Source organism: Asterias rubens, chromosome 22, assembly GCF_902459465.1.
Source record: "Asterias rubens chromosome 22, eAstRub1.3, whole genome shotgun sequence".
Classification (NCBI taxonomy): Eukaryota; Metazoa; Echinodermata; class Asteroidea; order Forcipulatida; family Asteriidae; genus Asterias; species Asterias rubens.
In genome coordinates, this window is record NC_047083.1 from 1,387,979 (window position 1) to 1,401,448 (window position 13,470).

At 37.5% G+C, this 13,470-nt stretch overlaps 1 protein-coding gene across 1 annotated transcript; it reads left to right on the forward strand.

Annotated features, from left to right (window-relative positions):
* Window positions 1-7,290: 7,290 nt before the first annotated feature.
* Window positions 7,291-13,379, forward strand: LOC117305377 (ethanolamine kinase 1-like). The gene is made up of 7 exons (XM_033790248.1): window positions 7,291-7,479; window positions 8,678-8,937; window positions 9,513-9,653; window positions 10,101-10,243; window positions 10,956-11,200; window positions 11,427-11,500; window positions 12,357-13,379. Exons 1-7 carry the CDS (start codon window positions 7,354-7,356, stop codon window positions 12,427-12,429), a joined length of 1,062 nt encoding a protein of 353 aa, XP_033646139.1. The 5' UTR covers window positions 7,291-7,353; the 3' UTR covers window positions 12,430-13,379.
* The last annotated feature ends 91 nt before the right edge of the window (window positions 13,380-13,470 follow it).

Consider the following 13,470-nt stretch of genomic DNA (forward strand, 5'->3'; position numbering starts at 1 on the left):
ACCTGCACAGTCATCTTAATTTTAAGAATGCCTTCACGGTAAAGTAAATGTGCCCTTCGTGTTGAATAAAAAGTGGAATTTTATTATCAAATCTGATAGACCATACCTCTGGGCACACTTAATTTTGGAGGAAGCTAAATCGGTTCACTAATTAGTACATAATTAGTCAGTTGAAGACACGCCTTTTTCTACTATACGTTAACCGTATAGCACCTGCACAGTCATCTTAATTTTAAGAATGCCTTCACGGTAAAGTAAATGTGCCCTTCGTGTTGAATAAAAAGTGGAATTTTATTATCAAATCTGATAGACCATACCTCTGAGCACACTTAATTTTGGAGGAAGCTAAATCGGTTCACTAATTAGTACATAATTAGCCGTTTGAAAACACGCCTTTTTCTACTATACGTTAACCGTATAGCACCTGCACAGTCATCTTAATTTTAAGAATGCCTTCACGGTAAAGTAAATGTGCCCTTCGTGTTGAATAAAAAGTGGAATTTTATTATCAAATCTGATAGACCATACCTCTGGGCACACTTGATTTTGGAGGAAGCTAAATCGGTTCACTAATTAGTACATAATTAGCCGTTTGAAAACACGCCTTTTTCTACTATACGTTAACCGTATAGCACCTGCACAGTCATCTTAATTTTAAGAATGCCTTCACGGTAAAGTAAATGTGCCCTTCATGATGTAGAAAAAATGGAATTTTATTCCATTATCTAATAGAACATACTTCTGGGCACACTTAATTTTGGAGGAAGCTAAATCGGTTCACTAATTAGTACCTAATTGGCCGTTTGAAAACACGCCTTTTTCTACTATACGTTAACCGTATAGCACCTGCACAGTCATCTTAATTTTAAGAATGCCTTCACGGTAAAGTAAATGTGCCCTTCGTGTTGAATAAAAAGTGGAATTTTATTATCAAATCTGATAGAACATACCTCTGGGCACACTTAATTTTGGAGGAAGCTAAATCGGTTCACTAATTAGTACATAATTAGCCGTTTGAAAACACGCCTTTTTCTACTATACGTTAACCGTATAGCACCTGCACAGTCATCTTAATTTTAAGAATGCCTTCACGGTAAAGTAAATGTGCCCTTCATGATGTAGAAAAAATGGAATTTTATTACATAATCTGATACCACTTTAAATGCGGTATGGGTTTGTCTCTTTTGAAGCGTGTTCTTATATCATAGAAATAAGGTAAATAGCGCCTTAAAACAAACTGCACTTTACATAATGGTTTACAAATAGTAAATTTTTAGTATTGAATCATTAAGACCACTTCAAAGCACCACTGAATATTTCCTTTACTATAATTAGTGTAACTTAATACTTTGAACTGGTAGCCTGAGTGCTCCTGGGAGATGGTCGTCAAACTAAGTTAAGGTGCCCAAGTAATTCAACGTAAACACACCCTGACTGGGTTGTTTCACTTTAATGTAATTCAATTGCGTAATGTGGTGTGGTCCGCTCAAGCTGCATTCCATGAGACGAGTGATGAGTGATCTTAAGCGGTCAATGGCATCATGCTGTCTCTATCTGGAGATGACCACCAAAGGGATTAAAGGAATAACACTCTAACACTCTACATTTGCGGAACTTTTTATGCAGCGCTTGCTGGAATGAGCTGAAGTGAAAGTTTTTCGGCAGCTATATACTAATGTACTCGATAGGGTCTTTTATTTGAAAAAAAAAAAAATTGCATTGGATTTTCTAAATCATCGTAGTGTTCGATACTCTTCTAAAATTTCAACAAGAAATATCAGGAAGAATAAAAATGTATAGCTATGAAGAACTTTCTTTGTACTTTTTATGTTAGTTATGAGGGGTGTATCACGGCAACAGGTTTCATAAATTAAACAGTAATAGAAGATGATGTTTGGGTTTCTTTTTATTTTCGCCTTGTAGGTCCCAGACATACCTAATTTACTTTAAATTTGTTGTTGATTGAGAGAGATGCATTAACAGGCTAAAAAACTAACAAGATCTAAGTTACATTTTGGAGATCTTCGAGATGGATTTGTTGTCATGCGGGACTGAACCCGGCGTTCGTTTTTCTTTTTGTCTTTCAGTATGTGACCTTTGTAAATAACTATTTGCTTTGTATTTTGGAGTTTTAAATTTTGTTTTATTAACAATGAAAACGCAACAAAAACTACAAACCAATTAATGAAAGGTACAATCATATTTCAATTTGCTTTGAATGTTAAAACAAAAAATTACTCATTGTTTGCGTGTAATTAGTTTTCATCTGAATCTTTTTTTGGTGGTTTATTTTGGAAGATGTTGTAAATAAAGTGAGTTGAATTGAAGAATTAAAATTGACAAGCGCTTTTCTTTCCAATCAATATTTTGGGCTCAGCTATGTCGTGAAATCTAAAAAGGCCCTATTAATTTTTTAATCTACACCCATTATGTTGCATTTAATGGGATGTCGTGGCCGAGCGGATATAAAAAGCATCCGACTCAAGTTCTGGGCGTTAAGCCAGTGGGATGTGGCTCCGAACCCCAGTCATGAAACTATGTGTCCCTGTCACTTGAGCTTCTCTCTGCCAAGGGGTAAAGTGGGTATCTGTTAGGGCAGGGACTGGTTTATGAATGAGCACCAGACTGAAGTGAGCAAATTTGGGCCCCACACCAACTACGTCAGAGACTGCTACTTGCCTATAAAGGCAACAGCGACACGCTTAATGTATGGGCAAATACAAAGCCAAGAGTTCCATATAAATTTGAAAATAATATGAAAATATTATTATTTTTATTTCATATAATCTGTTCCACACACCCTTGGCTGGATCAGTTTAGCACCCGACTCTGGCTAATTAGCTCAGCCCAAGTAATTTAATCATGGAAGATTTCATAATTTCGTACTACCGTTGTTATGCAATGCTGAACACACCAACGAATTAAATCAAAATTTTTTTTTTTATTTATTAATTACCAATAAGATGTAACTATTGGCTTTGTGTTTGCCCATACGTTATACGCGTGTACTTAGTACTGCATATTAACGTCAACAACGAATTCGTGAAATTATTATTCGCATTATATTAACTAGGCTGAGATTTGTACACGTACACGTACCTGCCGAGAGGTTTAATCTATCAGATTATGGAATAAAAGTTCATCTTTTACGCAACATAAAGTGTACATGCACAGTGGGTGTAGTCAAAAATTTAATATGCGGCTAGAGAATGCTCAGAGTTGTTACATTATTTGTAATAATATTGTGCAGTCCATAGGAAACAGAAGAAAAGAATATATGGGTCTCTTACCTTAAAACATGGTATAATGTTTTTTCCCCAAAACACTACAAACCAAAAATCTTAAAGCGTGAGGTCAAACAAACCCGCGCGACAAAGGAATCGTGAAGTCATCGGCACTGTACTATTAATTTGTTCGATGTGGAAAATAGCGCCCTCCGTTGGCCAAAGCGGGAGAACTGTACCCGCTGTTAAAGATTACTGTATACAAGAGCCATCGGTTAACGCGATAGAAAAAGGCGTGTTTTCAACTGGCTAATTAGGTACTAATTAGTGAACCGATTTAGCTTCCTCCAAAATTAAGTGTGCCCAGAAGTATGTTCTATTAGATAATGGAATAAAATTCTACTTTTTATCCAACATGAGGGGTACATTTACTTTACCGTGAAGGCATTCTTAAAATTAAGATGACTGTGCAGGTGCTATACGGTTAACGTATAGTAGAAAAAGGCGTGTTTTCAAACGGCTAATTATGTACTAATTAGTGAACCGATTTAGCTTCCTCCAAAATTAAGTGTGCCCAGAGGTATGGTCTATCAGATTTGATAATAAAATTCCACTTTTTATTCAACACGAAGGGCACATTTACTTTACCGTGAAGGCATTCTTAAAATTAAGATGACTGTGCAGGTGCTATACGGTTAACGTATAGTAGAAAAAGGCGTGTTTTCAAACGGCTAATTAGGTACTAATTAGTGAACCGATTTAGCTTCCTCCAAAATTAAGTGTGCCCAGAAGTATGTTCTATTAGATAATGGAATAAAATTCTACTTTTTATCCAACATGAGGGGTACATTTACTTTACCGTGAAGGCATTCTTAAAATTAAGATGACTGTGCAGGTGCTATACGGTTAACGTATAGTAGAAAAAGGCGTGTTTTCAAACGGCTAATTAGGTACTAATTAGTGAGCCGATTTAGCTTCCTCCAAAATTAAGTGTGCCCAGAGGTATGGTCTATCAGATTATGTAATAAAATTCCATTTTTTCTACATCATGAAGGGCACATTTACTTTACCGTGAAGGCACTCTTAAAATTAAGATGACTGTGCAGGTGCTACCCGGTTAAGGTATAGTAGAAAAAGGCGTGTTTTCAAACGGCTAATTAGGTACTAATTAGTGAACCGATTTAGCTTCCTCCAAAATTAAGTGTGCCCAGAGGTATGGTCTATCAGATTTGATAATAAAATTCCACTTTTTATTCAACACGAAGGGCACATTTACTTTACCGTGAAGGCATTCTTAAAATTAAGATGACTGTGCAGGTGCTATACGGTTAACGTATAGTAGAAAAAGGCGTGTTTTCAAACGGCTAATTATGTACTAATTAGTGAACCGATTTAGCTTCCTCCAAAATTAAGTGTGCCCAGAGGTATGGTCTATCAGATTTGATAATAAAATTCCACTTTTTATTCAACACGAAGGGCACATTTACTTTACCGTGAAGGCATTCTTAAAATTAAGATGACTGTGCAGGTGCTATACGGTTAACGTATAGTAGAAAAAGGCGTGTTTTCAAACGGCTAATTAGGTACTAATTAGTGAACCGATTTAGCTTCCTCCAAAATTAAGTGTGCCCAGAAGTATGTTCTATTAGATAATGGAATAAAATTCTACTTTTTATCCAACATGAGGGGTACATTTACTTTACCGTGAAGGCATTCTTAAAATTAAGATGACTGTGCAGGTGCTATACGGTTAACGTATAGTAGAAAAAGGCGTGTTTTCAAACGGCTAATTAGGTACTAATTAGTGAGCCGATTTAGCTTCCTCCAAAATTAAGTGTGCCCAGAGGTATGGTCTATCAGATTATGTAATAAAATTCCATTTTTTCTACATCATGAAGGGCACATTTACTTTACCGTGAAGGCACTCTTAAAATTAAGATGACTGTGCAGGTGCTACCCGGTTAAGGTATAGTAGAAAAAGGCGTGTTTTCAAACGGCTAATTAGGTACTAATTAGTGAACCGATTTAGCTTCCTCCAAAATTAAGTGTGCCCAGAGGTATGGTCTATCAGATTTGATAATAAAATTCCACTTTTTATTCAACACGAAGGGCACATTTACTTTACCGTGAAGGCATTCTTAAAATTAAGATGACTGTGCAGGTGCTATACGGTTAACGTATAGTAGAAAAAGGCGTGTTTTCAAACGGCTAATTAGGTACTAATTAGTGAACCGATTTAGCTTCCTCCAAAATTAAGTGTGCCCAGAAGTATGTTCTATTAGATAATGGAATAAAATTCTACTTTTTATCCAACATGAGGGGTACATTTACTTTACCGTGAAGGCATTCTTAAAATTAAGATGACTGTGCAGGTGCTATACGGTTAACGTATAGTAGAAAAAGGCGTGTTTTCAAACGGCTAATTAGGTACTAATTAGTGAACCGATTTAGCTTCCTCCAAAATTAAGTGTGCCCAGAGGTATGGTCTATCAGATTATGTAATAAAATTCCATTTTTTCTACATCATGAAGGGCACATTTACTTTACCGTGAAGGCATTCTTAAAATTAAGATGACTGTGCAGGTGCTATACGGTTAACGTATAGTAGAAAAAGGCGTGTTTTCAAACGGCTAATTAGGTACTAATTAGTGAACCGATTTAGCTTCCTCCAAAATTAAGTGTGCCCAGAGGTATGGTCTATCAGATTTGATAATAAAATTCCACTTTTTATTCAACACGAAGGGCACATTTACTTTACCGTGAAGGCATTCTTAAAATTAAGATGACTGTGCAGGTGCTATACGGTTAACGTATAGTAGAAAAAGGCGCGTTTTAAACGGCTAATTAGGTACTAATTAGTGAACCGATTTAGCTTCCTCCAAAATTAAGTGTGCCCAGAAGTATGTTCTATTAGATAATGGAATAAAATTCTACTTTTTATCCAACATGAGGGGTACATTTACTTTACCGTGAAGGCATTCTTAAAATGAAGATGACTGTGCAGGTGCTATACGGTTAACGTATAGTAGAAAAAGGCGTGTTTTCAAACGGCTAATTAGGTACTAATTAGTGAACCGATTTAGCTTCTTCCAAAATTAAGTGTGCCCAGAGGTATGGTCTATCAGATTATGTAATAAAATTCCATTTTTTCTACATCATGAAGGGCACATTTACTTTACCGTGAAGGCATTCTTAAAATTAAGATGACTGTGCAGGTGCTATACGGTTAACGTATAGTAGAAAAAGGCGTGTTTTCAAACGGCTAATTAGGTACTAATTAGTGAACCGATTTAGCTTCCTCCAAAATTAAGTGTGCCCAGAAGTATGTTCTATTAGATAATGGAATAAAATTCCACTTTTTATCCAACATGAGGGGTACATTTACTTTACCGTGAAGGCATTCTTAAAATTAAGATGACTGTGCAGGTGCTATACGGTTAACGTATAGTAGAAAAAGGCGTGTTTTCAACTGGCTAATTAGGTACTAATTAGTGAACCGATTTAGCTTGATTAAGTGTGCCCAGAGGTATGGTCTATTAGATTATTGAAGATAATTGCATCTTTTACGCAACATGAAGTATGAGTGCAAGTTTTTTTGGCAGCTGTTTTTGAGGTTCGACGATGAAGTTTTAATTGAGGCGGCTAATTACTAATTATATATGCAAAGATAATATAGTCTACCTCTTGATTTGTTTATTGATATGTTCTTTCAGATTTCGGGGGAAAAAATTATCATAACTCTACACAATTAAAAAATTCGTTCAAGTTAGAAAGGATGGAAGGCCAAAATGCTACCACCTTTTACTGCATGGGTTATATTTTCCTAGTTTCCGGAATGTGCGGCCAGCTCGTCCTCGGTTTGTGCTGTAGAAAATCTGGCCCGAAATCGGGCCAGAAACGCGGATAACTTCAGCCTGGTGACAAACCAGGCTATACTACACACTAAAGTATGGTCCCTAGACGTTATGCATAACAGTAATTATGTATACTCTGATTGGTGCCTAGGGATTTTTACAAGTTGGTTTGCGCTGCCCATCCCATCCCACTACCCCCCACAACGGAAAAAGATTAACACACAGTCATTTTTACAGCATTTTTGTCTTTGTTTAGCGAGAGTTTTTTTGGCAAAATGGCAACTACTAGTAATGTTTTAAGAATTGACCTGACTCTAGATGAGAACAAATTGGAGGAAGGTGCTCTGAAACTATTTGAAACAGTTAAACCAGGATGGAACCAGAAAGACATAAAGTTCAAGGTAACTCGTTGTTAATAAAACCATGGAGCAATCTAGTTTATTGCTCCATGATAAAACAGCCTATCCGATTATAGTATTAATTAAAAAAATATAATATACCGGTAGGCCTACATGCTTTTGGTCTGTCATGCCTGTTGCGCTGTACTGTTGTTTAGTTCTCTAACTCTATATTATTGGATGAACACATGTACAACTACAGGAGTATGGTTTGATGTACTTTTAGAAACTATAAGGCTCCTCGGGAGCCTTATTATAGTTTCTAGAAGTAAGTTGGACGAACATAAATCGGTCATATGTATGTACAGCTACAGTACAGGAGTACAACTTGTAATGAATAACCATAATTACTAATAATAGTTATTAAAATAGATTTCCCTTTCTCGTTTTAATAAATACACTGAAGTTAATTGGTTGGAAGATTGTCCAAATGTACTTATCTGATTCTGAGTCTGACTGCCACTTTTCCAGTTTACCAATTGTTTACCTAAAAGTTTGCTTACACTAACAAAATAGTAACACTAACACTAACAGTAACAACTAAAGTGGATGGATTTTTTTTTTTTTTTTTTTACTGTATCTCTCTTTTCGAATGTTTTATTTGATTCTTTTTCTAAAACTGTGTTAGTGTACACAAACAGTATGTCAAAACGCTGTACACAACAATAAGGTTATCGCGATCCAGAACCACAATCCATGCGTTATGGGCATGCAGACGGGGCATTTGCTACCGCGGTGTATGTTTTCATGAAAGTTGTGTGCATGTATCATGACCTATATCTTTGTGTGCATTCAACAGCGCCCTCTCTTGATATTTTGCTATTTGCGATAAATGTTACTAGTGTCATTAGCTTAAAGTTCCATCATGTCATTTATCAGGGATCAGGTTGGCTCGGTGGTTTCTTAAGCCCCTTTTACACAAGAGTAATTACAAGCAAAGGTCCCTTGCCTTAATTTTACAAAATGTTTCCAGTGAAAGGACGACAATTTTGGTAATGTCAAGGGTCCCTTGTATAAAATCTAGTCAAATATTGCTTCATTTCAAATCACAACCATGCTTAAATTAAAAGCAAGGCCAAGAGACCACTGTTAAATTGGTGTCGTGTGAATAGGGCTTTTCCCTGCTTTTCATCTCTGTGGACCACCGAGAAATTTACAATTAAATCCCACCAACAAGCTAGTTCGTTGTTATTTTCCGTAGGTTTTTACTGCTGGAATCTCAAACAAACTTATCGGCGGCTACCTCCCGGAAGATAAGAACACCATGGCCCTCGTCCGAGTCTACGGGAAGAAGACGGAATTGCTCGTCGATCGGGAGGCAGAAATCAAGACGTTTCTCCTTCTTCATAAAGCTGGTTGTGGACCTCAACTGTACGCAGCGTTTAACAACGGTCTCTGCTACGAGTATTTACCAGGAATCATTCTTGATTCCAAAATGGTTCAAGAGGAACGTATCTTCAGGTGAAATTTCATTTCCCTTCATTTTCATTTCATTTATTTATTCTGGTTGTTAAGCCATGTACTCTTAGAAATGTGAACTTAATCACTGTACTAGCCAAGAACCCGATGGAGAGAAGAAAACGAAAGGACTTGTCAATTTTAGATGGAGGAAAACCCAAGATTCCAGGGAGAACACACACAATCGGTCCCAATTTCATTCAGCTGCTTGAACACAAAAAGTTGCTAAGCACATCAAAATTATGCTTACCAGAAAAATGTTCCCAGCCAAACTACCATATGTACAATTTGTGACTGGTATCCTGCTCATTTTTGCTAAGCCAAATTATTAAGCAGTATTTTCTGCTTAAGCAGCTCTATGAAATTGGGCCCAGCTAATATTAGGGACTGAAAACTCAATTTACAAAGTACCCTCCGCTGGAAGGATTCGAACCTGGGTAATAGAGGTGGAATGTGAGATCATACTACTGCAACACAACCAGTAACATTGATGGTGAGCTTACAGTAAAATCTATTTGGTGACTTTGTTTTTGAAAGCTCTGCGAACTGTTAATAATAAATGATGTTTTATCTCGCAGGCTTGTGGTGAAAGAGATGGTAAAAATGCACTCCATCAAGCCACAAGAGGGCGCTGTTCCACCTCCTTGCCTTTTTAAAACGATGGAGAGATGGCTATCAACTCTACCAGAAAAGTTTGAGGATGCAAATAAACAGGAGAGGTAATACTTCATTTTTACTGCATTGCTTCTAAACAGGTCAATCAATTAAGCCACGCCCACTTGGGACAGACAGGTGTGTCTAGGGCTTGACATTTTCACAGGATCGTAGTCCTGAGTAAAATCACGACTGTAAAAGTTGGGCTGTCCTGTGTTTTTGTTTGAACCTTGAATTCCACAGTCTGATAAATATCTTTCAATTCTGTTGAGTATTGAAGAATACTTAGAAATGAGAACAATCTTCTCAAGTGCCAAATTCGGGTCCTGTAAATATTCTGAGCTTCACACCCTGAATCTTGTGGTTTTTTTTCCCCTAAATTCAAGTTGAGTGGTTTCTGCCTCTACAACTTGATCAGTTAAAAACTAGCACACTGCACCACCCCCGAAATGCTCACACCAGACAGGTCAGACTTTAAAAAAAAAGTGATTTCAAAATCTTTTTTTTTACAGATATATCCGTGGCATTGTTCCTCAATCCCAGCTCCACGAGGAGGTCAGTCTAATAAAGAGCGCCCTCCTTTGTCTAGAAACACCTGTCGTTTTCTGCCACAACGACGCACTGCTGGGCAATATTGTTTTTAATGAAACTGAAGGTGAGTGCAACTTTTGTAAGTCCGAGGAGGAGAGGGTAAACTTTTTATTACAGCCAATTTGAAAATTTGGCGGTCCAGTTGGCAAAGTAATATTTTTCCTTGTTTTCGACCACCAGGACCCCTGTTTGAATCCCACTAGGGGCACTATGTGGATTGGGTTTTCAGTCCCAAACGGATTGTGTGACGTGCCTTCCCCCTCTAGGACCCTGGTTCGAATCATACCGAGGGCGAGCCATGTTGATTGGATATTCAGTCCCTACTTTATTGGGTGGGTTACCATGGAATCATTTTCTGGGTTTTCCTCCCACATCTGAAACTGAATTTCCTTCCTTGTAATGATCAACAAAGCAAAAACACAGGGCACCAAGGCAATCGCTCTGGGTGCTGTGGGTTATTTTAAGACCAGGGCCCAATTTCATAGAGCTGCTAAGCACAACAATTTGCTTAGCATGAAATTTCTTCTTTGATAAAACAGGATTACCAACAAAGTTTCCATTTGTTGCTTAAATTGCTTGTTACTGGTATTCAGCTGTTGTTTGCTTATCCTGAAAATCACTTGGAAATTTGGTTGGTAATCCTGTTTTTATCAAGGCAAAAATGTTCATGCTAATCAAATTTGGGTGCTTAGCAGCTCTATGAAATTGGGCCCTGGTGCTTAAGTTTGCTTTTCTGATAAACCTGGTCTTCTTGTGTCACCCCCCCTCCCTTGCAGGTACACTAAAATTTATAGATTATGAATATGCCTCCTTCAACTACCAAGCCTTTGACATAGGCAACCATTTTGCGGAATTCGCTGGCATCGAGGTGGTTGACTACAGCCTGTACCCAGATAAAGACCTCCAACTGAAGTGGCTGAGAGCGTTCCTGGTCGCTTGGAGGGAAGCTCAAAACATTCCAGACGAAGTCACTGAGCGGGATCTCGAGGTTTTATATGTCAAAGTCAACAAATTTGCCCTGGTAAGAGGCTCATGAAACTATCATTATCACAGTAATAGGAATCTTCCCATATAGAGGCCAGAATAAAACATCTTTTTCGCCTGGCAACTCACATCTGTTATCTCTATGTAATTCCTTTTTGAAAAAGTAGACTTAAGTAGAATATTTAAGGTGTTACTGGTTCAAATCCATTGTGTGTGTTTCACATTTTCAATCCTATTATGCGTTTTTTTTTCTGTCTTGGCAGGCTGCCCATCTTTTCTGGGGGATATGGGGACTAATCCAATCTCACATCTCCACCATTGACTTTGACTACTTAGAGTAAGTATGAAGGAATATAAGGCCTCATCAGGACTGCCGGCTATGGCTGTTGCTAAGGATGTTCTATACTTCAATGCATGATGACATGGCAATCCAGCCATAGCCGTAGCTGTAGCCGCCAATTCTGATGGTCTAAGGCTGATGGGAATTAATGGCTTTGGCTTTGGCTTTGGGCAGATTGCTGAAAAGGCCCATTCTAAAATGTGAAGGCTGCAGCTAATAGTATTGCAGTAGCCAAAGCAGCTTGAATCGGACGAGGCCTAAAATAAATCTTAAATAGTGTCGTGTCCGAGTGGTCTTAGTGTCTTTAAAAACTAACTTGGTAACGAGCATTGGAGAGCTGTTGATGGTATAAAACATTGTGAGAAACGGCTCCCTCTGAAGTAGCATAGATTTTGAGAAAGATGTATTTTCTCATTAAAATAATAAAAGACTTCTTAGCTAGAGGTCTTTTGTTCCTATCTGAAAGCACACAAATTCGTCCAACAAGGTTTTTTTTTTCTTTCATCATTTTCTCGCAACTTCGATGACCGATTGAGCCCAAATTTTCACAGGCTTGTTATTTTATGCTTATGTTGGGATACACCAAGTGAGAACACTGGTCTTAGACAATTACCAAACGCGTACCAAATTTTATGTTTACTCGCGACTAACAACACTACTAGTGCAGTTTGGGGCGTCGATGACGCAGTGAACACTTGGGTTGTGTGGCATGTTTGTCCGACAGTCGGGTATTTTAAGCAAAAGTGACGTCATTAGTGCTAGGTGCTTTTGTTTCTCATCACCCAGGAGTAAGTGGATGGATACTTTGGTTTCATTTGTAAATTTGAATATGTTTTCTCTTTTGTTTTTGCAGCTACGCAAAGCTCCGTTTTGATGAATACTTCACTAGGAAGGACAGGTTCTTGGCACTTCAGCTACCAGAGTAAGAATTCAATTTCTACAGAGGATATCCCACCCTAGAACCCACCCCATCCCAAAACAATAAATACACAGCTTAAGATTTTTACTCTATAAGGACTGAAATAGATAATTAAGTTCCAGGCTTTTTTCTTTAGGATCACGTTTTTTTTTACAGAAAAACTTTCGCTCAGTACTTCCAAGTTGTGTACAATTGACAATTCTTAAAACTTGTTAATTTTCTCGAGGATTTTAAAGGTAACTACCTAAGTAGTAGTAGCGACTTTTTTAATGATCACTGCCTGTTAGTTAGTTAAAAAATAAATAAATTACACATTTGTTTTCGGCTGAAATTTTCCCATGAGGATGAACACCAAGAGTAAATTTATTGCGCACGAGACATACTCATGGATTGTAATATTTTGTAAACACCATTTGTTTATGTATAATTGTCAGGTGCTTGGTGTACCCCCCTCCTATTGTGTCCTGGGAATCTCAGGTATTCTTAAGATTAAAAAAAAAATATATATATTATATTATATTTTTTTTTTAGAGGGAGACACCTTCTGCTTACTGTCTTGCTTAGGCATGGTAGTAATCAACAACACATAACTTGACATGGCTGGCTAAACTTTTAGATTTTGAATTTTTGAGAATTTTTAGAAGACAACAGTCATTTTTACTGTTCTAGTTTTACTGTGGTCTTTTTCAAAACCACGGTTTGGGTACCGTCTCTGGCCGGCCCCACCAATAATTTTGACAAAGCAAATTTTTGGAGCGGAATTTTAAGAAGGCAGACAGTGCATAGCCGATACCATTCCTAAAGCCATAACTTTTGAAAATGACCAAACTCGAGCTGGGGAATATTATTTCATGACATGGCCCCTACTTTCGGACTTTTTGTTAAACGCAGTGGACACTATTGGTAATTACTCAAAATAATCATTAGCATAAAACCTTTCTTTGTGACGAGTAATGGGGAGAGGTTGATGGTATAATTAAAAACATTGTAAGAAACGGCTCATAGTTTTCGAGAAAGAAGTAATTTTCCACAAATTTGATTTTGAGAC

Coding starts and splice junctions, on each gene's coding strand:
- LOC117305377 (XM_033790248.1), top strand. CDS start 7,354: ATGGCAACTACTAGTAATGTTTTAAGAATTGACCTGACTCTAGATGAG. Junction 7,480..8,677: donor AGAAAGACATAAAGTTCAAG/GTAACTCGTTGT, acceptor TATTTTCCGTAG/GTTTTTACTGCTGGAATCTC. Junction 11,501..12,356: donor ATTGACTTTGACTACTTAGA/GTAAGTATGAAG, acceptor TTGTTTTTGCAG/CTACGCAAAGCTCCGTTTTG.